General features: G+C 45.9%; 1 protein-coding gene across 4 annotated transcripts; it reads left to right on the top strand.

The window, feature by feature from the left end:
- Positions 1-650: 650 nt before the first annotated feature.
- Positions 651-19,526, top strand: abch1 (ATP-binding cassette, sub-family H, member 1). 4 transcript variants are annotated; one of them, XM_035533154.1, is made up of 21 exons: positions 651-828; positions 964-1,063; positions 1,952-2,099; positions 3,072-3,231; positions 3,410-3,564; positions 4,507-4,614; positions 6,952-7,045; positions 9,625-9,699; positions 9,997-10,171; positions 10,259-10,355; positions 10,507-10,675; positions 11,768-11,868; positions 12,943-13,013; positions 13,169-13,218; positions 13,339-13,395; positions 13,620-13,690; positions 14,023-14,111; positions 14,463-14,566; positions 14,918-15,077; positions 15,553-15,657; positions 16,494-19,526. In XM_035533154.1, the coding sequence occupies exons 3-21, from the start codon at positions 1,963-1,965 to the stop codon at positions 16,598-16,600; spliced, it is 2,085 nt and encodes a 694-aa protein (XP_035389047.1). In that variant the 5' UTR covers positions 651-828; positions 964-1,063; positions 1,952-1,962; the 3' UTR covers positions 16,601-19,526. The 4 variants fall into 4 exon arrangements, with proteins under 4 accessions (XP_035389047.1, XP_035389045.1, XP_035389044.1 ...); XM_035533152.1 differs by having other exon boundaries at positions 651-1,063; positions 1,955-2,099; XM_035533151.1 differs by having other exon boundaries at positions 651-1,063.
- The last annotated feature ends 5,244 nt before the right edge of the window (positions 19,527-24,770 follow it).

Below are 24,770 nucleotides of genomic sequence, written 5' to 3'. Positions count from 1 at the left end.
GTGTGGTTACTCAAATATTTACTGTGGGTGCATTTACAGTTTGGTGTGTAGGCTGCAATGCAATTTTTGTAGCCTGTATTTAGACTTTCTGCACCAACACACTGAAAGGGAACGTTGCCCCTGGCTTTTGATGAGTGTCTTACATAGTTATGTGACAGTAGGTTTTCTCCCTGGGGATGGAACCTATGACCTTGGTATTTTTGGAGAGAGAGAGAGAGAGAGAGAGATCGATCGATCATCCTTTATGGTTCATCTCCACTCATGTACACTGGATGTCCACGCACTGGTGCAACAGACGCGCATTTCCGCAGAACTCGCCGTGATCTGCTGCAGTAGCTGTTGCGCACAGACGAGTCACCGAAAAACCCAGCGAGGGTCCCGCTGTTCTCGGTTTTGGAGAAAATGAGAGGCGGTCAGCAGGCTCGGAGACGAAAGACTTAACGCGATCATGCTGAGACAGGTCGAGACGTCCCAGGACGGTCTGCGACGCTCGTTTCCCGTCGACGACCAAACCGCCGCGATGGCCGGTTTTGGAAATCACGCGTGACCTGCGGAGGGCGGCGAGTGGGCTGGCAAGCTCTCGTGACGCAGCGCTTTCAAACGTGCAGCTTGCAGCGACGCCGCGTCTCTCTGCAGGCGGCGTGCGGCATCCCAGTCGCGACGCACCGTCCGCTCCGGACGTTCTGGGACAGCTGGGACAACTCGTTCATTCATTCATTCATTCATTTATTTATTTATTTTTAAAATTTATCAATCTCTTTTTCTTTTCTTTCTTTTTTTTTTTTTAATCGGGCGTCATTTTGTTAAGACAACCGCGCGCTCCTGCAGGTACACGAGCGTTTTCGTGCTATTTTCGTGCTGTTTAGTGCGTTTTCGCCGCCATCAGCAGGTTGCATTTGTTGTACTTTCGGAATGTTACCGTAATATGGTGTGCCATCAACGCCTTGCGGAACATTTGTCCAGTGACTGCGGTGCAATGTGATGTTTCCCCTGTACATCGCCGAACAGCTGCAGCCGCAGCTACAGAGCTAGCCAATTCAGCCTGACCGACTCTTCTGTTCAGGTGATTTTTCACATGATTCTCCGTTTCTCAGCCTCGGAGATGGTGTCGCCTTGGTAGGTTCCTGTCGGCTCGATCCAACAATGTATTCGGCTTATTTATTACTCAAGAAATACATGATATGATCAAATATATAGGCGATGTGATATATATGAACTAACACGAGAATGACATAAGTTTATATATATATATATATATATATATATATATATATATATATATATATATATATATATATATATTGCATTCTGTACCCCTCAACCAGATAAAAAGCCAAACTAAAATAATAGATAAATAAATGAATAAATCATTTTAAAAAGTAAACGTTCCTGAGAGACCACTGGGCGCTTTTAATCTGTGAAGTGAAGGTTGTGAGAGTTAAGAGCACTCAGGCTGAGAACAGTGGTTAGAAAAAGCAGGAATGGTTCACGGCCTCGGTGACCCAGTTCCTGAGTGAGCGCGACCCGGCTGCTTTCATCGTTTGTTCCTCGTCACCAATCACGGATGGCTGCGAAGGCAGCAGACCAATCACGTTCAATCAGGTCACAGCAGAACGAGCCGGTAACGATGGCAGTTCTGTGATCATAAGGGAACAGACTTTTTTTTTTGGCAGTTGTTGAGGTGAAACGATCATTTATCAATTTCTGAACCTGGCCTTCAATGTTATGGACAGTGTCATGTGATCAGATTCTCTTTGAATGTCACTGACTATCTAAGCACCTAAGCAGACTGGTCTCACCATGATTGTTTGTTTACTTTTTTTGTCTTATACTTTTTCCACTCTATCTTTTCTCTCTCCCTCCTTCACTCCATCTCCTTCTCTGTGTGTGTGTGTGTGTGTGTGTGTGTGTGTGTGTGTGTGTGTGTGTGTGTGTGTGTGTGTGTGGACAGAAGAGGGTGGAATGATGAAGGCTGCCGTGGATGTGTGCTTGTGTGTGGAGAGCTACAATGCTGCTATCCTCTGTCGGGATGTGTGTCGCTCCTACGGAAAGCTCAGAGTCCTCACTGACCTCAACCTGTCTGTTCCACAGGGCCAGATGTGAGTCCAGCATGCAAACACACGCTTGTACACGAATGCGCACATGCACGCACACACTCAGTCACACTTGCAGGCACACGCACACACAACCACATGCAGACCTGAACACACACTCATACATGCCCACATAGACACACACAAATGCTTCTCCCTCAGCTAGCATGGGAATAACACAAAAAATACACTCAGATGTGCTCTAATTCAAACACACTAATGCACGCACAAGCCCAGCTGTAACAGCTGTGGCAATCCTCTCGGAGTTCCATTCAGGACTGAAGCTCTCGACAAAGCACTGTCTTATTTATTGTCGCTGTGAGCTCCTGTATCCCTTCAGTACACACACACACACACACACACACACACACACACACACACACACACACACAAAGACTGATTAACACCACATCAGAAAATTGCTCCAGTATACACACACAGTGATGAACAGCACGTCACTGGAGTGTGGAGCATTTCAGCACTGAATTATTGTTGTTGTTGTTATTGTTTGCAGTTGATCGGCTGATGCTAATTATGTATTATGTATTACTATGTTTTTGTGGGGGTTTTTGTTGGGGGAGGGGTCACCATGATTTAAAACCATGCAAATTTATATAACCCCATCGTCCAGTTTAGATTACAGTCTTGAGAAAGTAGGTGAAATAATTGATTGTAGTCAACCCAAGATGCCAGTGCCGTTTGGCACGACAGAGCTTTCTGCCATTGAAATCCATCCTGGTGGCGATGTTTATCTGAGTCTATATCAGTCATCTGCTATCTGCTGTTTACAAGCTGTGTGCCTCAGTGAAATAGCACTCCTGTAATCTGGATGGGCTTCAGTGCGCACACAATCATTTAATCAACCTTACTTCACTCATAAATAGTAGTATTTATGGGGTGAAAAGTGTGGTTTTATTTAGGGATCTTCTGGTTTCTGAACATATTTACCTCCACCTTCTCCCTTCCTGTTCTTCTCAGCTATGGTTTGCTGGGACCAAGTGGGTGTGGGAAGACCACCCTGCTGAAGTGCATCGTGGGAACTCTGAAGATCTCACGAGGTCATATTAGCGTGCTGGGGAAGCCCCCGGCGTTCCCGGGACATGAGGTCCCAGGGAGGATGGTGGGATACATGCCGCAGGTGAGGATGTCTTCCTTTCCTCCCTCTGTCTATCTCTCTAGCTCTCTCCTTCAGACTCTCTCTCTCTCCTTCTCTCCCTCTCTATTTGATTGCGACGTTCTTCTGAAAAGCTTTTGAATTTCAGCTGTGCAACAAAAAGTGACGCACGCGTTAACTGCATCTACTCCTGTTTGTGAAGGACATCGCCCTGTACAACGAGTTCACCATCAGCGAGACACTCTGGTTCTACGGTCGCGTTCATGGTCTATCCTCCATTGAAACCCAGGCCCGAATGGACTTCCTCATCAACTTCCTGGACCTGCCTCAGAAGAAAAGCCTGGTCAGGAACCTCAGGTACGAATGAGCTGGATCTGAATCTGAACCAGTTCTGTTCGGACAGGTTCCTGGAGAGCATAGAAGAACCTCGACTAGGAATTCTGAAGGATGCAGAGACTAAGATACTGCAGCTGTTGCACCTGCACAGCACATGTGACATGTCTTTCCCAGTCAACCAGGGCTTCTGTAGCAACTAAGCACCAGGGTTACACTGGAATTGGAACTATAGAGTTTCTATAAAGTTTAATTACTGTTACAAACAGTAACAACTGTTACAAAGCTGCATCTCCATTCATCGTAAAAAGTTTGTAAGTTGAGGCTTAAATGCATTGTAGGAATATTCCGTGGGAAGCCTCGTGTAGTAATGTGGGACCAAACGTAATCCAAAAGCAGTCCAAAGAGTTAATTTTGATTGGCTGATGCCTCATGGCTTGCGTGTGAGCGCGTGCATACATGCGTTCAAGCGCGGGTATGTGTGTTAGCAGAGCTAAGCAGAGTGTGTGCGCTGGAGCTATGGTATGTTTGGTATGCGAACCTCCCTCCACGGAGACAGAGTGGCTTGCCCTGTGGACCTCATCCGTCTGGTTCTCTCTCCCCGGCGGGTGGAATCTGGGATCCTAGGAGCAAGCAGGTTATTCTGAGGACAAGGGTCATTTGTTTTTTTAATGGTACTTGGCTGATATTAAGTAACTGGTAGATAATACTGGTAACTGGTTGGTAATTTGTTGATAATTGGTTGGTTTTTATTGGTAACTGGTTGGTAATTGGTTGGTGTTTACTGGTAACTGGTTGGTAATTGGTGGATAATTGTGTCTTTTTGTATTGGTAACTGGTTGATAATTGGTTGATAATTGCTTGGTTTTTCTTGGTAACTGGTTGGTAATTGTTTGATAATTGCTTGGTTTTTCTTGGTAACTGGTTGGTAATTGGCTGATACCTGTCATTGGTTCTTTTTTGCAGTGGAGGTCAGCGGCGTCGTGTTTCCCTCGGTGCTGCTCTTCTTCAGAACCCTCAGCTCCTCATCCTCGACGAACCCACCGTAGGAGTGGACCCTGTTCTCCGAGCCAAGTAGGCACTTGCTCTTCATCTCTCCATCCTTTTATCCTCTATTCACCCCTCTATCCATCTGTCAATCCCTCGCTCAGGTTACCCCTCATCTCAGACTTCTCACTTGTTGAACCACACACCTTCAGTGCCTGCAGGACTGGTCTGCGTTTGTCTGTCGGAGTGTGCGAGAGCGAGAGAGTGTGCGAGAGCGAGAGAGTGTGCGAGAGCGAGAGAGAGAGAGAGAGAACTGCGTGAACTTTGCAATCATGTCACAAAATGTGGTGCTAATCCTGTCTGTGTTTACCACCACATACACTCCAATGCACTGACCAAACCTGACCCCTCCCTGTTTCACTTTGCTCCACCCTGCCACACGTTGTCCAAATTCATGCCTGTCAATCAACCGATGAGTTCTTGAACAAGAAAAACACTGAACTGTGCGGGACCCAGGCCCTCAAGGCCTGGAGCTGGAAACTACTGGTTTAACTGCATTGTCACTGGTATAACTGGATCTTGTTGAGTACATGCACGCATACACACATCTATGCAGCCTTGAACTATATTAATATCAAATGCCATAACAACCTGCCACACTTAACTACGTCTACTTCACTACTTCTTCTCAGGCAAAGGACAATGAACTGTGTCTTAAACAGTTATTCTTTGTAACATTGGTGCTGTTCTATCTGTGGTCGTCTCCGCTGTGTGGCTGTAACTCAGACCGTGTCCTGTGGTCGTCTCCGCTGTGTGGCTGTAACTCAGACCGTGTCCTGTGGTCGTCTCCGCTGTGTGGCTGTAACTCAGACCGTGTCCTGTGGTCGTCTCCGCTGTGTGGCTGTAACTCAGACCGTGTCCTGTGGTCGTCTCCGCTGTGTGGCTGTAACTCAGACCGTGTCCTGTGGTCGTCTCCGCTGTGTGGCTGTAACTCAGACCGTGTCCTGTGGTCGTCTCCGCTGTGTGGCTGTAACTCAGACCGTGTCCTGTGGTCGTCTCCGCTGTGTGGCTGTAACTCAGACCGTGTCCTGTGGTCGTCTCCGCTGTGTGGCTGTAACTCATATCGTGTCCTGTGGTCGTCTCCGCTGTGTGGCTGTAACTCAGACCGTGTCCTGTGGTCGTCTCCGCTGTGTGGCTGTAACTCATATCGTGTCCTGTGGTCGTCTCCGCTGTGTGGCTGTAACTCAGACCGTGTCCTGTGGTCGTCTCCGCTGTGTGGCTGTAACTCAGACCGTGTCCTGTGGTCGTCTCCGCTGTGTGGCTGTAACTCATATCGTGTCCTGTGGTCGTCTCCGCTGTGTGGCTGTAACTCAGACCGTGTCCTGTGGTCGTCTCCGCTGTGTGGCTGTAACTCATATCGTGTCCTGTGGTCTTCTCCGCTGTGTGGCTGTAACTCATATCGTGTCCTGTGGTCTTCTCCGCTGTGTGGCTGTAACTCAGACCGTGTCCTGTGGTCATCTCCGCTGTGTGGCTGTAACTCATATCGTGTCCTGTGGTCTTCTCCGCTGTGTGGCTGTAACTCAGACCGTGTCCTGTGGTCGTCTCCGCTGTGTGGCTGTAACTCATATCGTGTCCTGTGGTCTTCTCCGCTGTGTGGCTGTAACTCATATCGTGTCCTGTGGTCTTCTCCGCTGTGTGGCTGTAACTCAGACCGTGTCCTGTGGTCGTCTCCGCTGTGTGGCTGTAACTCAGACCGTGTCCTGTGGTCGTCTCCGCTGTGTGGCTGTAACTCATATCGTGTCCTGTGGTCGTCTCCGCTGTGTGGCTGTAACTCAGACCGTGTCCTGTGGTCGTCTCCGCTGTGTGGCTGTAACTCAGACCGTGTCCTGTGGTCGTCTCCGCTGTGTGGCTGTAACTCAGACCGTGTCCTGTGGTCGTCTCCGCTGTGTGGCTGTAACTCATATCGTGTCCTGTGGTCTTCTCCGCTGTGTGGCTGTAACTCATATCGTGTCCTGTGGTCTTCTCCGCTGTGTGGCTGTAACTCAGACCGTGTCCTGTGGTCATCTCCGCTGTGTGGCTGTAACTCATATCGTGTCCTGTGGTCTTCTCCGCTGTGTGGCTGTAACTCAGACCGTGTCCTGTGGTCGTCTCCGCTGTGTGGCTGTAACTCATATCGTGTCCTGTGGTCTTCTCCGCTGTGTGGCTGTAACTCATATCGTGTCCTGTGGTCTTCTCCGCTGTGTGGCTGTAACTCAGACCGTGTCCTGTGGTCGTCTCCGCTGTGTGGCTGTAACTCAGACCGTGTCCTGTGGTCGTCTCCGCTGTGTGGCTGTAACTCAGACCGTGTCCTGTGGTCGTCTCCGCTGTGTGGCTGTAACTCAGACCGTGTCCTGTGGTCTTCTCCACTGTGTTCTGTACAAATAGGATTTGGCAGCACCTCGTGGACATCGTAAGAGGAGGGGAGGTGTCGGTCATCATCACTACCCATTACATAGAGGAAGCCAGACAGGCGCACACGGTAAGACACGCTCGTAGTCACAAATGCGCTAATCTTGCTGTAACCAGTAATGGGGCCAACCACAGCTCACTCTAAGGACTTCCAAGGCTCAATTCTACACCCGGTGTAGCTAATTAATGCTGGTTAATTCAAATTTGTATTTAATGCTAATTAGGTTGAGCGTCTGATTTAAACTCAGGAAAGACTTGGTAAGTATCTGATTAGCTGAAGTGTGCTGAGTTGGAACACCACACCCAGTGGAGCAGAGGGTCTCTGTGTTGAGTTGGGACACAGTGTTTGTTGAGGCCAGTTCCATATTCATAGTTCTTATAACAGTCCTTGGTTTTAAAGCCTGGATTCACAGATGCACAACCAGAAACCATAATAGCACAAAACCCAGTGAAAACAGGCAGTACACAGAGAGACTGTAACTCGATGGGTAGGTAATGAATGACCACATACAACAGGAAGATGAGAGATTTCGCATTACATTTTATAGTATTCTTATCCAGAGTGACTTACAGTTTTCAATCATGGCTACAGATGGTCCATGTCTCAGAACGTATATCGGCATAGCATGGCACACTTTCCCCAGACTGGGATTGAACCCTGGTCCCCCACAAGGGAGGCAGCATTGTTACCAACCGCAGATACAGACGCGCGGCTCGATTAGGGGAAATGAGACAGGTGCATACGATGGAGGGCGGAGATATGTATGAAACGCCAGACAGGGCAGAGCCTAAAAGCAAACAAGAGCACCAAAAAAACCACATGGGACTAGCACCATGGGAACTGCAGTACTGCGGCCAAACAGTAGTGAACCATGTAACCCAATGTAGAAATTCAGCATTGAACGTTCTGCCACAAAGCATTTTGTCGTAGAACAAAAGGACAAAGCGTTTTATTGTTTAATCTTTCTGTGTCAAAGACCTGGGTGTCTCGGTCACACACTTTGCCTTACATAGGAGCCTAAACGTACGTGTGTGTGTGTGTGTGTGTGTGTGTGTGTGTGTGTGTGTGTGTGTGTGTGTGTGTAATTGGTGGTGTATGTGCATGCATGTGTGTGCGCATGGAGTAGATGTTTTATGCTTATTGGGAATTGACCTTTGTCCCATTTACCAAAGCACACACAAGAGTCTTTGTTAGGCTTCGGAGAGAAGCCCAATGGTTAAACCCACTGAGCCTTCAGCCGTCTGGGAAACTCCAGTCATTGGAATCTCACGGCCCAAGGCAGGCGGACCCGCTACAAAACGGCGTGTGCAGTCTCACGTTCCTGATTTTACACCTTTAATTACAATAACAACGGCCCACCCCCCCCTTTGTGTTCCAGATACGTTATTCTCTGTAGTGCTCAAAGCACATGGTGGAACAGCTATATTTTTGCCCGTGGTAATAGTTTACGCTGGTGTAGATATGGACGTGTACAGTTAACGTCCATTTAACTGTTACTTAGAAGACTCAGCGGTTAAGTCGAGTGTATTAATGTAATAATCAGCACAAACATTACAGTGTGTTTGAGAGCAGAGTAAATGGCACTAGGCCGTGATGCTAGATCGGCTTCGTCATGTGTAAATAATTCTTTGGGATGTGACGTAACACCTTAAATGATCGATAGATTTACTGTGTTAAGGATTTCTGTCATATGCACTTTGTTGAGTGCTGCCACGCATACGGGATATACCACACACACAAGCACAAGCACACTAATGTATACAACCACACTTGCACGTGCAAATATACACCCCCACACACATTTTATCTATATATATATATATATATATAGACATATATAGACACACACACACACACACACACACACAAATACCTCCGCACTGTGCAGTAGTATATAGCATGCATTTATTGGTGTGTATAGCTTCATTGTTTCATTTAGATCAGCTTTCCCACCCGGACTCTTCCCGTTATTCCCATTCTTACTCAGCATCGTTCCCGGTCTTCCGCGGTTTAAAATCCCTGTTGTCCTGCCTTATGTCAAAGCCATTCGGGAAGACTAAGCCGAGCTCCTGGATCCGGATCACCACTGGAGAGGCGGCAGATGACTTTGTCCGGAGTTGTTGTGACGCGTATTACGCTGTTCGCGGTGTTTACACTGTGAAACTGCTCGTTTCCACCCTCCTCTGGACATTCCTAGGCACAACAACCATCAGCCCTGCCGTAACACTTCCAGCACTCCGCCCTAAAGGACGATAACCTCCCAGCTTCACCTTTCTTCCCTTTTGCTCCCGAGTTGCTCACATCTATAGGACCTTTGTAAGCAGCAGTGGCACACACACACACACACACACACACTTGTATCAAAGACATCAGACATCTACTGTCTTGGATTAATCTTATGAGCACGGAAACAGTAACTTCACATGTTTAGAGGGTCCATGTTAAGTGGTCCGTGTAGAGTGCCGCATGTAGAGTTGTTCTTGTAGAGTGATCTGTGTAGCGGGCCCATGTGAAGGGTCAGTGCAGAGGGTCTATGTAGACGGTCAAACACATGTAAATGCTTTGGTTTTTACAAACATTTCTACACCTGACTCAGAGTGTGAAAGAGTGTCAAGAGTGTCAGAAAGAACTCCCGCTGGGCTCTACAGGTGGGGTTAATGAGGAACGGAAGACTCTTATATGAAGGTAAACCTGAGGCAGTGATGAAGCAGCACAATGCAGCAGTAAGTTCATCCTCTCTCTCACACACACACACATACACACACACACACACACACATACACTCACACACACACACACACACACACACACACACACACACACACACATACACTGAGACATATACAAACACACAAACAGGCATCCATACATATAAACACACAAGTATGCACATGCACCTTTCAGAGAGCCAAATAAATAAATAAAAAGTTACTTGTCTGGTCATTAAAGAATCTAAATGAATCTGAATGAAACGTGTGTGTGTGTGTGTGTGTGTGTGTGTGTGTGTGTGTTCATATCAGACACTGGAGAGTGCCTTTCTGCAGCTTTGTGAGGACTCTGACCAAACAGGGCCCGAGGCCAGCGCCCAGGGTCCTGCCCAGGTGAACAGCCCGACTCCGGGCGGGCCAGAGGACGAAAGCAGAGCGCCCATTCTGGGGAAAAGCCCCCAGGCTGCAGGCGTAAACACACCAAAAGGTACTGCATGCACATGGGGAATGCTTAAATAAATGAAGCATCTAAATTAGACCAGCCCTACGTGTGTGTGTGTGTGTGTGTATACAGCTGACTGGAAGGTGAAAGTACGACATGTCATTCCAAAATGGCGGAATATTGTTGCCCTGACGATCAAAACGTTGGTGAGAATGAAGAGAAATCCCGGGTAATCGGTGTTTAAACATCAGTTATCAAATTTTAAAAAATTGCGCCATTTGGCACGAAAAGTCCTTTCTTGGTTACACGCCCCTTCTCTCTCTCTCTCTCTCTCTCTCTCTCTCTCTCTCTCTCTCTCTCTCTCTCTCTCTCCTCCATAGCTCCCTCTGTTTCCAGTTCCTGCTGCCCATGATTCAGATCTGCCTGATGTGTCTGTGCATTGGCGGAGAGCCGAGGGGGATCGAGGTGGCAGTGGTTAATAACGAGAGCAGTTCCAGCTCCTTCAGTCGCACACTTCTCTCTCTCCTCGACAACGCAAGTGTCCACCAGGTAACCAGGGCCTTGCTCGGGGCCGCACGAGACATCAGAACCGGAGCCGCATCACGATATCGTACGATTTAATCATTAAAGTTTTATTTCATTTATATAAACATTTTCAGATTTGTTGCAGCTCTGTTTTTATGTTACTTATTGTTAGGTTGGTTGCTCTGTGTGTGAAAGGGTAGAAGATGAGAGAAACTATAACCATGTTCAGAAGGTAAAAAGGAAACAAGAACTTATTCATGTCATGCCCATGCTACCCACAAATACCGTAAACATATAGGATCATGACATGCGCTATTTTGAATACCGATACTGCAGTGTATTAATAATGTTACAATAGTTGTAACAATGAAAAAAGAAAATACAGTATTGTAGTTTTTTAGAGTATTAGTTATTTTTCCATCATTTGTATCCACCATTTTCTTGCAGGTCTCTTATTTTGGCAGTTGGTAATAATATCAGTATTTAATATTCTGTTTACTATTAACCAGCTGACAGTTTTGTTCCAAAGCTACACTGCCACGAAACATATTCATTAACACATGTGACCATATTTCATTCAAATGTGTTTCCATGGTCATTCTCACGCTTGTGAGTTCACCAAGAAAACATCTCATTACCGACGTTCGGGTTCTCCCACATCTCTCTTCCTGGCTCCTGCAGCTCTAAAAGCAAATACAGAACACAGTTTCACGAATGCAGCTGCATTCTGGACTGGATACGGAACCACAACGCAGCGCAGCGCAGAAGAACCAAGACTGTGGTTCATAACCGCACGCGATGAAGGAGACTCATTGCATATTCAGTTATACTGTTCGGGTTTGTCATGGCATTGAGATAAATAGGACCAGCCTTCACTGTGGCGTTGCAGTGCTTATTAGTGATTATTGATCAGCTTTTGGTTGATTATTGATATTGGTCAGTAAATAATAGCACATGGTTAGTATACTTGTGTTTTATCAAAAATGTATCTTTTCTGATTGTGCTCAAAAACAACATTACAGTTGAGCTGTGCATATCACGAAGCTGTTCTCTTTCGTGGGTTACGGTTAAAAAAAAAGGACATATTGATGATTCATTTATTGTTCGTCCTTGCAGGTGAGCCTCTCTCATTCCCAGGCTATGGAAGGTATCCGTAACGGAGAGTACTGGGGAGTCCTGGAGTTTGGCCAGAACTTCACCAGCTTCCTGACCAAGAGGTGAACTGGGACTCCCAATGAGCCTGGAAGCTGATTTGATTCAGTTTGATTTTATTTGATTCGGTTTCATTTAATTTGGTTTGATTTGATTCAGTTTCATTTGATTCCGTTCACTTTGATTTGATCTGATTCAGTTTGATTTGTATCAATTCAGTTTGATTTGATTTGATTCAGTTTGATTTGATTCGGTTCACTGAACCAATGAGTTTTAGATCATGAAGACGCCCAAGCTGTGTGGATGTCCCGAGCTCACCCTCGTAAACAATGGTTTAGGTCTCACACGAGTCCCCGTCTCCTGAGAAATCAGCAGTGTGTTAGGTTTCACGTGAGTCCTTGTCTCCAGTGTGAGACTATAGGAGGCGTGATATGAGCCCTCGTCTCCAGCGTGAGAACTGTAGGAGACCAACGCTGTCAGGTATTTCTACAGAAATCTCAAAGTCCTGAGACGCAAAGCGCATCTCAATCTAAAGTCGGAGCAAAAACTGCGAGTGCTGCCAGCAGCGTTTAAGAAACTTGGTCAACATGCGACTGTGATGTCAGACGTCGACTCAAATGCACGATGTTGCAGGCACTGGCAGAAACGCACGCGGTCACGTGAAACGTGTTATTTCCCCTGTTAATACATCACAGTCTGCATGCACAAGAGCTATTCAGGATCCACACAAACGCTAAACGTGTAAACAGACAGATGATGAGAGAAAGAGAGAGAGGAAGGAAGAGAGAGAGAGAGAGAGAGAGCTTAGTAAAGGCTGCATAGTTTCAAGTCTGCGATAGTCAGAAAAGGAAGGTCGGTCTTGTTTCTTTGTGTCTCTTGCTCCTACGAAAATGATATTTAAAAAGATGAAAAATAAATAATTATATATTGACATTTAACAAAAACAATTCCAGAATTAAATGAATAGTTAACCTGAAAAATCACACCAGTATAGAGTGTCTGTGTAAAAGAGTGAGACGGACTCTATGACGGCATGGTGCACCTGCCCAGAGCGTGGAGTGAACCACACACACACACACACACACACACACAAACACACAGGGTGTTAAATGGGATTATTTTTGGTTCTGCATTGACAGAATGTTGCAGCCCAGAGTCTCCAGAGAGGTGGTCGAGGGCGGGTCTGTGCACGTGTGGCTGGACTTGACCAGTGAGTCGCATGGATTTATCTCATTGCCTGCTTGGACTCGAGTTGCCAATAGAGGGCGCTGTTTAGCTACACCAAGTACAGCATTGCAGCTCAACACTGATATGAACAAAAAGGTATTTGTAATTAAGTCAGCATTGTGTGTGTTTTGTTTTTAGATCAGCAAATAGCAATCATGCTACAAAAGAAACTTCATGAAGCATTTCAGGTAAAGTATGAATGGCATACACTACCTGGCTGTTAGCTGTATTGTCATATAATTGATTCTATTTTATTGGTGTGTGTGTGTGCCTGTACATGTGTGTGTTTGCTTGTGTATGTGTTTTAGGCCTTCATTGAAAATAAAATGGGTAGTCTGGCCTACCTGGTCTCTGTCCCCGTTAAGGTAACACTGAGTCACTTCTCTGTCCTGCTGTCCTGCATAGTGTTCGATGGAGGGCATGACATTTCTCAACGCTACATTGCATGTTTAGAGATTTGATTGACTGTGTCTGTGATGCATTTTTTCATCACAAATACTTTTCTTTCTTCTACTCTGCATGCTATTTCTCTCTCTCTCTCTCTCTCTCTCTCTCTCTCTGCATCCGTGACCATCATGTTCTGGGTTAGTTTGAGGAGCCCATATACGGCAGTCAGAACACGGACTTCACTACGTTTGTGACTCCTGGGGCAGTTCTGAGGTAGAATCTCACACGGAGTGAACGTTGGCACAGCTGGCTGAGCTCCCAAGCTTACTGTCATGTTTATTCATGCGTGTTAATTATCCTGGCGAATATAATCTGAAAGAAGTGAATTGTGTGTGTGTGTGTGTGTGTGTGTGTCAGATGTCTGGTACAAGATATGCTTGAGGCCTTCTGTGTTTACTGCAAACATCTGAGGGTTTTTTTTGTAATGGGCTTAATGCGCTATGTTGCCAAACCATTAAAATGGCTGAGATCTTGTTCTCTCTCTCACACACACACACACACACACACACTAACTCTGCGTCCCTGTCTGTGCCGCTCTCCCGCAGCATCACCTTCTACCTGGCTGTGGGACTCACTGCGCTCTCCTTCGTCCTGGAGAGGAAGGAAGGGCTAATGGACAGGTGCCGGGTGGCAGGTGAGGTCCTGAGTCTCGCTTCCTCCTCCGCTTGAGTCCCCGATTGGCCTGCCTGCTATGCCCCCCCCCCGAACCACCTCCAACCGACCCAACACGGAACTGCCCAGATTTCCCACGCTTCTTTGCAGAATTGCTGGTGGGGTTTGATGTCATTTCAAGTATCCCCTCGTATTAGCACAGCACACACCGAGCACACCACGTCCGCTTCTCGTTGAAAAGGGACTAAACGCGCTGGTTGGATATGGTGCGGATTGTGTTGACCGAATGACTTGCTTATAACTGCCACTAGAGGGTGCGTGTTCCCATGCGTTAAAGTCAGCCCGTGTTCTGTCTGAACTTCTTCCTCTGTAGGAGTGAGCTCACTGGAGACCATGCTGGCTCATCTCTTCTCTCAGCTGTTAGTCATCAGTGTCCAGATCACTCTGCTGCTTTCATTTATCCTGCTTGTGTTCAAGGTACGTGCGCGTGCGTGCCTGTTTGAAAGCGTTGCGTAAGTGCCATTTCCCCACATCTGCATCCTGATCGGACAAGCGGCCATCCAGAACCACAGGTGTCTGCCACACCTTTAGACTCGCCCAGTCGGAGTTCCAGAATCCTTTGCCAAACGGCCTGGAACATCACGGTCAAGGGTTCGAGTAACAACATGGGCTTCATTCCCAGGGAGCACATCTATATCGTCATACTTATAAACATGCATTCAGTACATGCTGTAGCTAAGAGCCTCTCTCTCTCTCTCTCTCTCTCTCTCTCTCTCTCTCTCTCTCTCTCTCTCTCTCTCTCTCTCTCTCTCTCTCTCTCTCTCTCAGATTCCTAATGAAGGATCCCTGGCCTTGGTTGTCACCCTGATTGTGCTGCAGGGCGTGACCGGAATCTCCTTCGGATTGGTCATCTCCTCTGCCATCGACGACGAGCAGTCAGCGAATCAGGCGGCCCTGGGCATCTTCTACCCCAATCTCATTATCAGCGGTGTGTCTCATAATTTCCCGTGCCTTTGATTAAGAGAGTGCTCCAACTCGCGAGCCGTATTTCTCCCGCCAACTGCTGATATCAAAAAAAAGTTCCGTAGCTTTAATGCCCGCTGTGACAGAATGAGCCAGGCGTGTCCAGGCACTGGACTGGAGGAAGTACAGATAGTGACACATGGAGGGTGGAGAGACAGAGAGAGAGAGAGAGAGGAAGGGAGAGAGGGAAAGAGAGAATGTTCACGGGGGGGGGGGGGTTGTTAATAGGACAGTACTTAACGGATTACTGAGAGCTCGAAGAGGAGGTTATCCCTGGGGTTCAGACCTCCTTTATTGTAAACGTGTACACACACACACACACACACACACACACACACACACACACACACACACACACACACAGGCCCAACAGTATGTGCATTTCTATCGTTTTATCTGGTATTTTTTGCCCTCTCTATTTCTCGCGCTTTCTTGTGTAGGTGTTATCTGGCCGGTGGAGTGTATACCATATCCCCTGCGTTACCTGAGTCTGGTGCTGCCTCAGACCTATGCGTCTGAGTCCCTGCGATGCATTATGTACCGAGGTAAATCACACACACACATTCCCACACACACGCTCTTCCTGCATCATGTTTAGTGGTAATCTTATACTTACACACACACACACACCATTAGTCAACAAAGTAAACACACGCACACATTGTAGTGAGCCTCCTGCCTCCCATGTGTTCCAGTATGATCTCATGTTGCAGCAGACAACAGGGACACCTTACACTCCTACTAGCAACCACACACACACACACACACACACACACACCTCCCCTCTCTGTCTGTCCATCTCCTGCCCTTTCTTTCTCTCTGTCTCTCACTCTCCCTCCCTCCCTCCCTCTCTTTCCACTGTCGGTCGTCCCTTTCTTAATTATTCACAGAGCCTAGCTGTGCAGCTCAGATTAAACACCCTTGAACGCTTCCCAACCTCTCCCTTCTCCTCTACGTGCATGGAAGCTGCTTTATGGACAGAACATCACCTGACTATGGCTACCAAAACCAGTGAATTAAATACATGAGAAAAGGCTATTAAATGTCAAAGGTGTGTCACTCTGATTAAGTGGGTCTACTGTAGGTGTATCACTCTGGTTACGGGTGTCCAGTGTAGGCGTGTCACTCTGGTTACGGGTGTCCAGTGTAGGCGTGTCCAGTGGTTCTGGGCTTCAGTCTAACCCCCAAAATCCCACCCGATGCCACTTAATCACTTTTTCAGCCTTCAACCAGCTGAGTAATGGTGCTAAGTGTCGCTCCTGATTGGTTGGAATCACACCTGGCCTTTGTGGATAAGACCTGCCTAGCCCTGACCCAGCTGGAGGGAGGTGTGTCTTCCCAATGTCCTAGCCCCATGACTGACCATAGTCTTCCTTTGCAGGGTGGGGTCTGTCACGCATGATGGTGTGGCGGGGCTTTGCCATCACTCTTGGCTGGAACACTTTCTTCCTCATCTTGGCCACAGTCATCCTCAAGATGAGGATGTGAAGGGATCTTGGCCTGGGAAGGTGCTTTAGACTTCCGGAGGGCCGTCAGGCGAGTCCCAGGATTCATGGAAAAGAGGAGGCCTCTCTCTCTCTCTGTCTAGAGGCTGGGTGTACATCTCTAAACCCTGCTGATGTGGAGAGTTTTGAGCCACCAACTAAAGCCCGAGTAGCCAATCAGGTCCTTTGTCCTAAGGACCACAGCCAATAACCTCAGGGAATCTATCAGCACCGAGACCTTTTTCTCTCATCAGCAGCATGCAACCAGCACAACTTCAGAAGAGTGTGTCACTCTTTTAATCCCATTTAAACATTGATTGGTATTGATTTAAACATTGGTATCGATTGGTACTAATTGCTATATTTAATGTATGTGTTGCATCTATGCCTGTGGATCCTTCCAGGATAACGTGGACTGTGGTCTCTCCTAAAACACTAGAATTTATTCCCATTACCACAGGAAGTAGGAACCCTATTTGTGAGGCTCACATCGTGCTCCTGTCTCATATCTCAGAACTGTCTCATGGAATCAACAGTTGGAACGTTGCTTCGGAGCGTCTTGAACCTTTTGGAACCTTCTGGAAACTCACTCTTAGAAAACCTTAGCGTGGATGCGTCTGTATAGGTGTCGTTTTTACTTTTCTTTAGATTATCTACTTGTTGGAAGTCCCCTTGGAACTTTTGCCAAGCATTTGCATCTGACAATTTTAACACTTTGTTGTTCCAGCTTCTAGACAGTGTATGTGGATGGATGGATGGATGGATGGATGGATGTATTTGCCTCTGAGTTCTTGTGTGTGCGCGCGCGTGTCTCCTCTGTTGACTTACGCCTGTGAATTAGTTAATAATGCTTTTTGTCTCAATGAGGGAACCTGTTGCCTTCTCCTGCATCTCTTCATGCTGGCCAAAGGGGGTGCTTTTTTTAGCCATACTAACCAGAATATGAACTTTCACTGAATTTGTGTGTGGTTTTACATCTCATTTTTAAGAGGAGTTCATGTATTTTCAAGTTTACATGATGGGTAGATGTCCCAAGCCAAACCTGCAATTATATAGAATGAGTGGGGATGGATAGTCTTAAAGAAAAGACATTCTGATACTCAGAGGGGTGTGCCCTTTAGCAGCAGCTAGAATCAGTACTGTACATGTCTCACAAGAAGGGTGTGTGTGTGTGTGTGTGTGTGTGTTTGAGAGAGAGAGAGGAAAAATAAATAATAAATAAATATTCCTTATTGTTCTGGTAACCAATGTTATGTTGTAGTGAAATTCTGGGAAAGGCTTTCATCAACAGATCTGCACAGGGACGTGTTGCCTGTGAGCTCAGGTGTAAGAACCTTCCGTTTGTGGTTTGAGAGAGAGGCTGTCCTGAAATGACTCTGACAGATAGTGCACTACATATGCGGTGAAAGTCTGTACCTCCATCCTTGTGTCGCTCACTTGTATCGCTCACTTGAGGTTTATTGATTTCCCCCTTACTTAGGTCTGTGATATGTGGCTTTTTCACTGTGCCTCCAATGCAGCTTATAGATCAGTATTCACAAATAATTTATCATAGTAAAGTTGATCTTTGATCAGTGTTTGTGTCTAAGTTCAGTGATGAGAGGGTGATGAATCTGATTTACATCAGCATGTTTAGGAACACAAGGTAATTTATGGATTGGAGGCCCTGTTCTCCTGTTCTGGGTTAAGATCACATCCCTCAAAGAGCTGATCTCTGTTGCCTTATTGATCTGTTTTGACTGTGCAATAGTAATCACTCCTCTGTCTTCTCCTATTGGATAGTCTTGTTTTTTGCCTCAAGTTAATTGGCTAATCGAAAAATCCCTCCACCTTCATTTGCTCTAAGCATTTTGATATATAATGCAACAAATGAACAAAACATCAAATCATCAGTGAACAGCAGTCCGTAAGTATTTGGACAATGACAATATTTGTTGTTTTGGCTCTATGCTCCAGCACAGTGTACTTTACTGTGATGTTAAAGCATCTGTTTTAGTTTAAGGGTATGTAAACCTGGTGCACTTTGCAGGGATTAAGGGTATGTACACCTGGGGCACAGTGCAGGGATTAAGGTTATGTACATCTGGGGCACTGTGCAGAGATTAAGGGTAAATACACTTGGTGCACTGTGCAGGGATTATGGGTATGTACACCTGGGGCACTGTGCAGGGATTAAGGGTGTGCACACCTGGGGCACTGTGCAGGGATTATGGGTGTGCACACCTGGGGCACTGTGCAGGGATTATGGGTGTGCACACCTGGGGCACTGTGCAGGGATTATGGGTGTGCACACCTGGGGCACTGTGCAGGGATTATGGGTGTGCACACCTGGTGCACTGTGCAGGGATTATGGGTGTGCACACCTGGTGCACTGTGCAGGGATTATGGGTGTGCACAGCTGGTGCACTGTGCAGGGATTATGGGTGTGCACACCTGGTGCACTGTGCAGTAAACCTTTTAATTCATAGTCCTCCCTTTGACGTTTGACCTAAAGTCAGCTGTTGGCTGCTCATTTCCTGGCCAGCTGTGTGTCGGTGCATCATTCGATCTCACAGAAGATCTACACGTCGACAGGTCTACTAGTGTCCCCCTACGGCATGAGCACAGGAGTGTCCATGCTTGGCAGGAGTCTCACAAATCAGAATAAATTAGACACCGGTCAAACAGAGTTCTCAACACCAGTATCGTTTGTTACACAGCTACGATATCAGGTGTCTCGGAAATCAACTGTTTGGAACGTTGTTAAGAAGCAAGAACAAATCAAGTTTAGCAGAAATTTGCAGTTTGTCAGACCAGGGCACAAGGATTAGCTCTGGGTTTCAGCCTGCAGCTAGTCACCGGTATCAGCAAAATTATTTGCACACAATCACCCTTTTCACGGAATATTTAGTTATAGTTATGGAGCCAGACACACAGACTCGTGTTCTTAAAGATCGCCAATTATACATGTATTTTTCTGTGTAATAAATGATTTTTTAACAAGGCCTCAGTGTTTGTGATGTGGTACTACAAAGAGAGCAGTTGTACCGGCAGATAACCACTGTCCTGTATTCCCCTTTGGTTGAATTTCTCTTGCTAGCATACTTCATTCAGCACATCCACAGTAATGACTGACAGAGGCAGTGGGCTGATGTAAATGTCACCCTTTCAATGCATGAAAAACCTTTTGACACAAAAAATGCTAATAACTGCAAAAAAGCTTGCGGCCCAAGCACATCATTTCATGAATTCTGCCTGGCTTTCATTCTGGGTTGGAGTTTCACTTGGAGTATTAGCGCAAGTTCTTCGCGTGTGTGTTTTCAGTGAAAGAGTCGACAGGTGGGCCCTGAGCCGCTGCAGGCTCGCACAATGACAAAATTACTGGCGACGATAAAAAATTGGAACCAATCAGACTCACAACCAAGCACATGTGCCCTTGTTCTTGACCTCAAGTCTTTGTTCTGTTATTATCCCGTTAGTACTCAGGGAGGGGTCTGCGTGTACTTCACAAGCCTCTCAAACGGCCCAAGCCTCTCACCACCATGCGGGAGAGAGAGAGAGCCAGACAGACTGACTGACCACAGCTACTTAGAGGACAACCACCAGTAACCTTGCCTATTATTTTGCTGATGGGTCCTAAATCGAAAGGGTGCTTGTCCTTATATCGGGTCAGGGTCAGTGAATGGCAGTGAACGGGGGAGGAACGCCGGGACTCTGTGGTTATGCCCCGCCCTCCTGGACTCAGACCCATGGGCTGCGTTTAAATGGGCCGATGATAAACAGATCAGAAAAATGGAAGAGAGAGAAGGAAGATCAAAGAAAGCAACGACAGAAACAGAAGGGGGTAGCGAAGGAGGTCAGACCTTCTGTAACCACCAGCGCAGCTTGCGGGAACGTGCCAACGCTCTCGGAAAGAGGCTGGCGCTTTCTGTGCCGCTGAGGTCAGCTTTGCACTTTTTCTTAAAAAAAAAAAAAAAATCCATGTGAGCTGCTGAAATATACTGAAACACACACGTCATGCGCATATGGCATTACATAGATAACACACACACACATTCCTGTCCATGTACTGTAACCATGTACTGTAACTCAGTTATAATCAGCTTTTCATACACAACACCATAGCCAGCTAAACATATATATATATATATAAAAATCTTGAACACTGGGACACTCACATAATTTGGAATGTGAGCATTGTTTGCTTGCCCCTCCCACTTTTGTGATATCCTAAACATTCTGTAAACAGATGTGTGCGCATAGTTACTGTTGCCATGACAGCCCGACAACAACATGAATGCAGCTCCCAAACATGGGACGGTGGGGAAATGAACTGTGACCTATGGAAGCAGGAATTCTATTGCTTAATCCCTTCACACCTCTCGTCCTCTCTCCGTGTGACTCGTTCCTCTCTTCCTGTCTCTGTCTCACCTCTCACTCTTCGTTACACGTCTCTCAATCTCTCTCTCTCTGTGTTTCTTCTTTTTAAAGACTGTTAGAAGAAAAGCTTGACCAAAGCAGTTTAAAAAGTGAAGTTAAATAAGAAAGACTACGTACTCGCCCTTGGCTCGCTCACTGGGGACTTGGACTCGGACCTTTGTAAAGCTGCTTTGTGACCACATCTGTTGTAGAAAGCGCTATGTAAATACATTTTGATTTTGGCTGACATTTTGACATTAAGGTTTAGCAAAAGCAGGTTAAAATTACATAAAATACATGACTTTATCCCTCTCTACTCTTTCACTCTCTGCCACTGTCTCTTTCTGTCTCTCTATCAATTCAGTTCCGTAAGCTGTATTGGCACGACTATATTAAGGAATGTTGTAAATATTGCAATATTGCAAATGTGTCTTTCTCTGGGCTCCCATCACAAAGTCTTTATTTAGCACAGCTGTTGCTGTTTTGCTGCTGTTGCTGTTGTCCTGAAATGAACCCTCAGAACAGATGCCCTGCCGAGTTTCACAGGTCATCATCATTGTGTGGGAGGCCTTATTTTTCCTCTCTGTCTTGTTTATGTAGGTTGAAATATAAACTAGGTCATATGATGTCAAACAGTGATATAATGCACATGTGTGCAAAGAACACAGAGGTCAGAAGTGATACAGAATGTGGCAGCCCAGAGCACTTAAAGAGAACCCGCGTCTCAGAGCTCTTAAAGAGAACCCGCGTCTCAGAACACTTAAAGAGAACTCACGCGTTTCAGAACACTTAAAGAGAACTCAAGCGTTTCAGAACACTTAAAGAGAGCTCACGTCTCAGAGCTCCTAAAGAGAACTCACGCGTCTCAGAGCACTTAAAGAGAACTCACGCGTCTCAGAGCACTTAAAGAGAACTCATGCGTTTCAGAACACTTAAAGAGAACTCACGCGTCTCCGAGCACTTAGAGAACTCAAGCGTTTCAGAACACTTAAAGAGAACTCACGCATCTCAGAGCACTTAAAGAGAACTCAAGCATTTCAGAACACTTAAAGAGAACTCACGTCTCAGAGCTCCTAAAGAGAACTCAAGCATTTCAGAACACTTAAAGAGAACTCACGCATCTCAGAACACTTAAAGAGAACTCAAGCGTTTCAGAACACTTAAAGAGAACTCACGTCTCAGAGCTCCTAAAGAGAACTCACGCGTCTCAGAGCACTTAAAGAGAACTCAAGCGTTTCAGAACACTTAAAGAGAACTCACGCATCTCAGAGCACTTAAAGAGAACTCAAGCGTTTCAGAACACTTAAAGAGAACTCACGCATCTCAGAGCACTTAAAGAGAACTCAAGCGTTTCAGAACACTTGAAGAGAACTCACGTCTCAGAGCTCCTAAAGAGAACTCAAGCATTTCAGAACACTTAAAGAGAACTCACGTCTCAGAGCTCCTAAAGAGAACTCAAGCATTTCAGAACACTTAAAGAGAACTCACGCATCTCAGAACACTTAAAGAGAGCTCAAGCGTTTCAGAACACTTAAAGAGAACTCACGTCTCAGAGCTCCTAAAGAGAACTCGCGCGTCTCAGAGCACTTAGAGAACTCAAGCGTTTCAGAACACTTAAAGAGAACTCACGCATCTCAGAGCACTTAAAGAGAACTCAAGCGTTTCAGAACACTTAAAGAGAACTCACGCATCTCAGAGCACTTAAAGAGAACTCAAGCGTTTCAGAACACTTAAAGAGAACTCACGTCTCAGAGCTCCTAAAGAGAACTCAAGCATTTCAGAACACTTAAAGAGAACTCACGTCTCAGAGCTCCTAAAGAGAACTCAAGCATTTCAGAACACTTAAAGAGAACTCACGCATCTCAGAACACTTAAAGAGAACTCAAGCGTTTCAGAACACTTAAAGAGAACTCACGTCTCAGAGCTCCTAAAGAGAACTCGCGCGTCTCAGAGCACTTAAAGAGAACTCAAGCGTTTCAGAACACTTAAAGAGAACTCACGCATCTCAGAGCACTTAAAGAGAACTCAAGCGTTTCACAACACATAAAGAGAACTCACACGTCTCAGAACACTTAAAGAGAACTCAAGCGTTTCAGAGCTCTTAGAGAACTCACGCATTTCAGAACACTTAGAGAACTCACGTCTCAGAGCTCCTAAAGAGAACTCACGCATCTCAGAGCACTTAAAGAGAACTCAAGCGTTTCAGAACACTTAAAGAGAACTCACGTCTCAGAGCTCCTAAAGAGAACTCGCGCATCTCAGAGCACTTAAAGAGAACTCAAGCGTTTCAGAACACTTAAAGAGAACTCAAGCGTTTCAGAACACTTAAAGAGAACTCACGCATCTCAGAGCTTCTAAAGAGAACTCACGCGTTTCAGAACACTTAGAAAACTCACGTCTCAGAGCTCCTAAAGAGAACTCACGCATCTCAGAGCACTTAAAGAGAACTCAAGCGTTTCAGAACACTTAAAGAGAACTCATGTCTCAGAGCTCCTAAAGAGAACTCACGCATTTCAGAGCACTTAAAGAGAACTCAAGCGTTTCAGAACACTTAAAGAGAAATCACCTCTCAGAGCTCCTAAAGAGAACTCACGCGTCTCAGAGCTCCTAAAGAGAACTCACGCGTTTCAGAACACTTAAAGAGAGCTCACGTCTCAGAGCTCCTAAAGAGAACTCACGCGTCTCAGAGCACTTAAAGAGAACTCAAGCGTTTCAGAACACTTAAAGAGAACTCAAGCGTTTCAGAACACTTAAAGAGAACTCACGCATCTCAGAGCACTTAAAGAGAACTCAAGCGTTTCAGAACACTTAAAGAGAACTCACGTCTCAGAGCTCCTAAAGAGAACTCGCGCATCTCAGAGCACTTAAAGAGAACTCAAGCGTTTCAGAACACTTAAAGAGAACTCACGTCTCAGAGCTCCTAAAGAGAACTCACGCATCTCAGAGCACTTAAAGAGAACTCAAGCGTTTCAGAACACTTAAAGAGAACTCACGCATCTCAGAGCACTTAAAGAGAACTCAAGCGTTTCAGAACACTTAAAGAGAACTCAAGCGTTTCAGAGCACTTAAAGAGAACTCACATGTCTCAGAGCTCCTAAAGAGAACTCACATGTCTCCTAAAGAGAGCTCATGCCAAGCTGAGAGAAACAACAAGGGAATCATATTTAATACAATAATCATGGCTGAGATTTTATGTCAGGTGTGTATGTGTATTTGTGGTCCAGAAAATTGGGACATTGAAAATGTAACAGTGGAGTCTAGTTGTTGTTGCTATACTGGCATAAACATGGATAACAGATATAAACAGGTTTATCTTTGTCACTGCAGCTGTGTGTCTCTGTGTGTCTTGTATGTGTGTGTGTGTGCGTGTGCGCATCTGTGTCTATTATCCTAACCAAAGTCATTCTATTCTAACATGATGACATACATTGACCTGAGAGTGCATCTGAGTTGTTTACTAGTCTGTTTGTTTGTTTATTTACTTGGCTAGTCTTGTTACTAGACCACTCAATGTCGGCCTCAGAATGTGTCCCAGCTATAATTACTGTGCGCTAACCTCGATGTGAGGCCTGATCATTAAGATGCCTTTCTTGCAGCTCACAAGCGCTTTGGGTGACACTGGAGAACAAGCCGAGACAGAACAGTCAGCCTTCACAGCACCAAATTCTACAGATGAAATGTGTTAATGCATGTACTTAATTAGAATGTGTTAACGTATGTGCAGCAAATGTCCAAAAAGTTAAAGATAACAAACTTTTGTTGAAGTGCTAATTGAT

The sequence above is a fragment of the Electrophorus electricus genome, chromosome 13 (genome assembly GCF_013358815.1).
Source record: "Electrophorus electricus isolate fEleEle1 chromosome 13, fEleEle1.pri, whole genome shotgun sequence".
NCBI lineage: Eukaryota > Metazoa > Chordata > Actinopteri > Gymnotiformes > Gymnotidae > Electrophorus > Electrophorus electricus.
The sequence above is the reverse complement of the archived record's forward strand: the minus strand, read 5'-3'. Positions and strand labels throughout refer to the sequence as shown.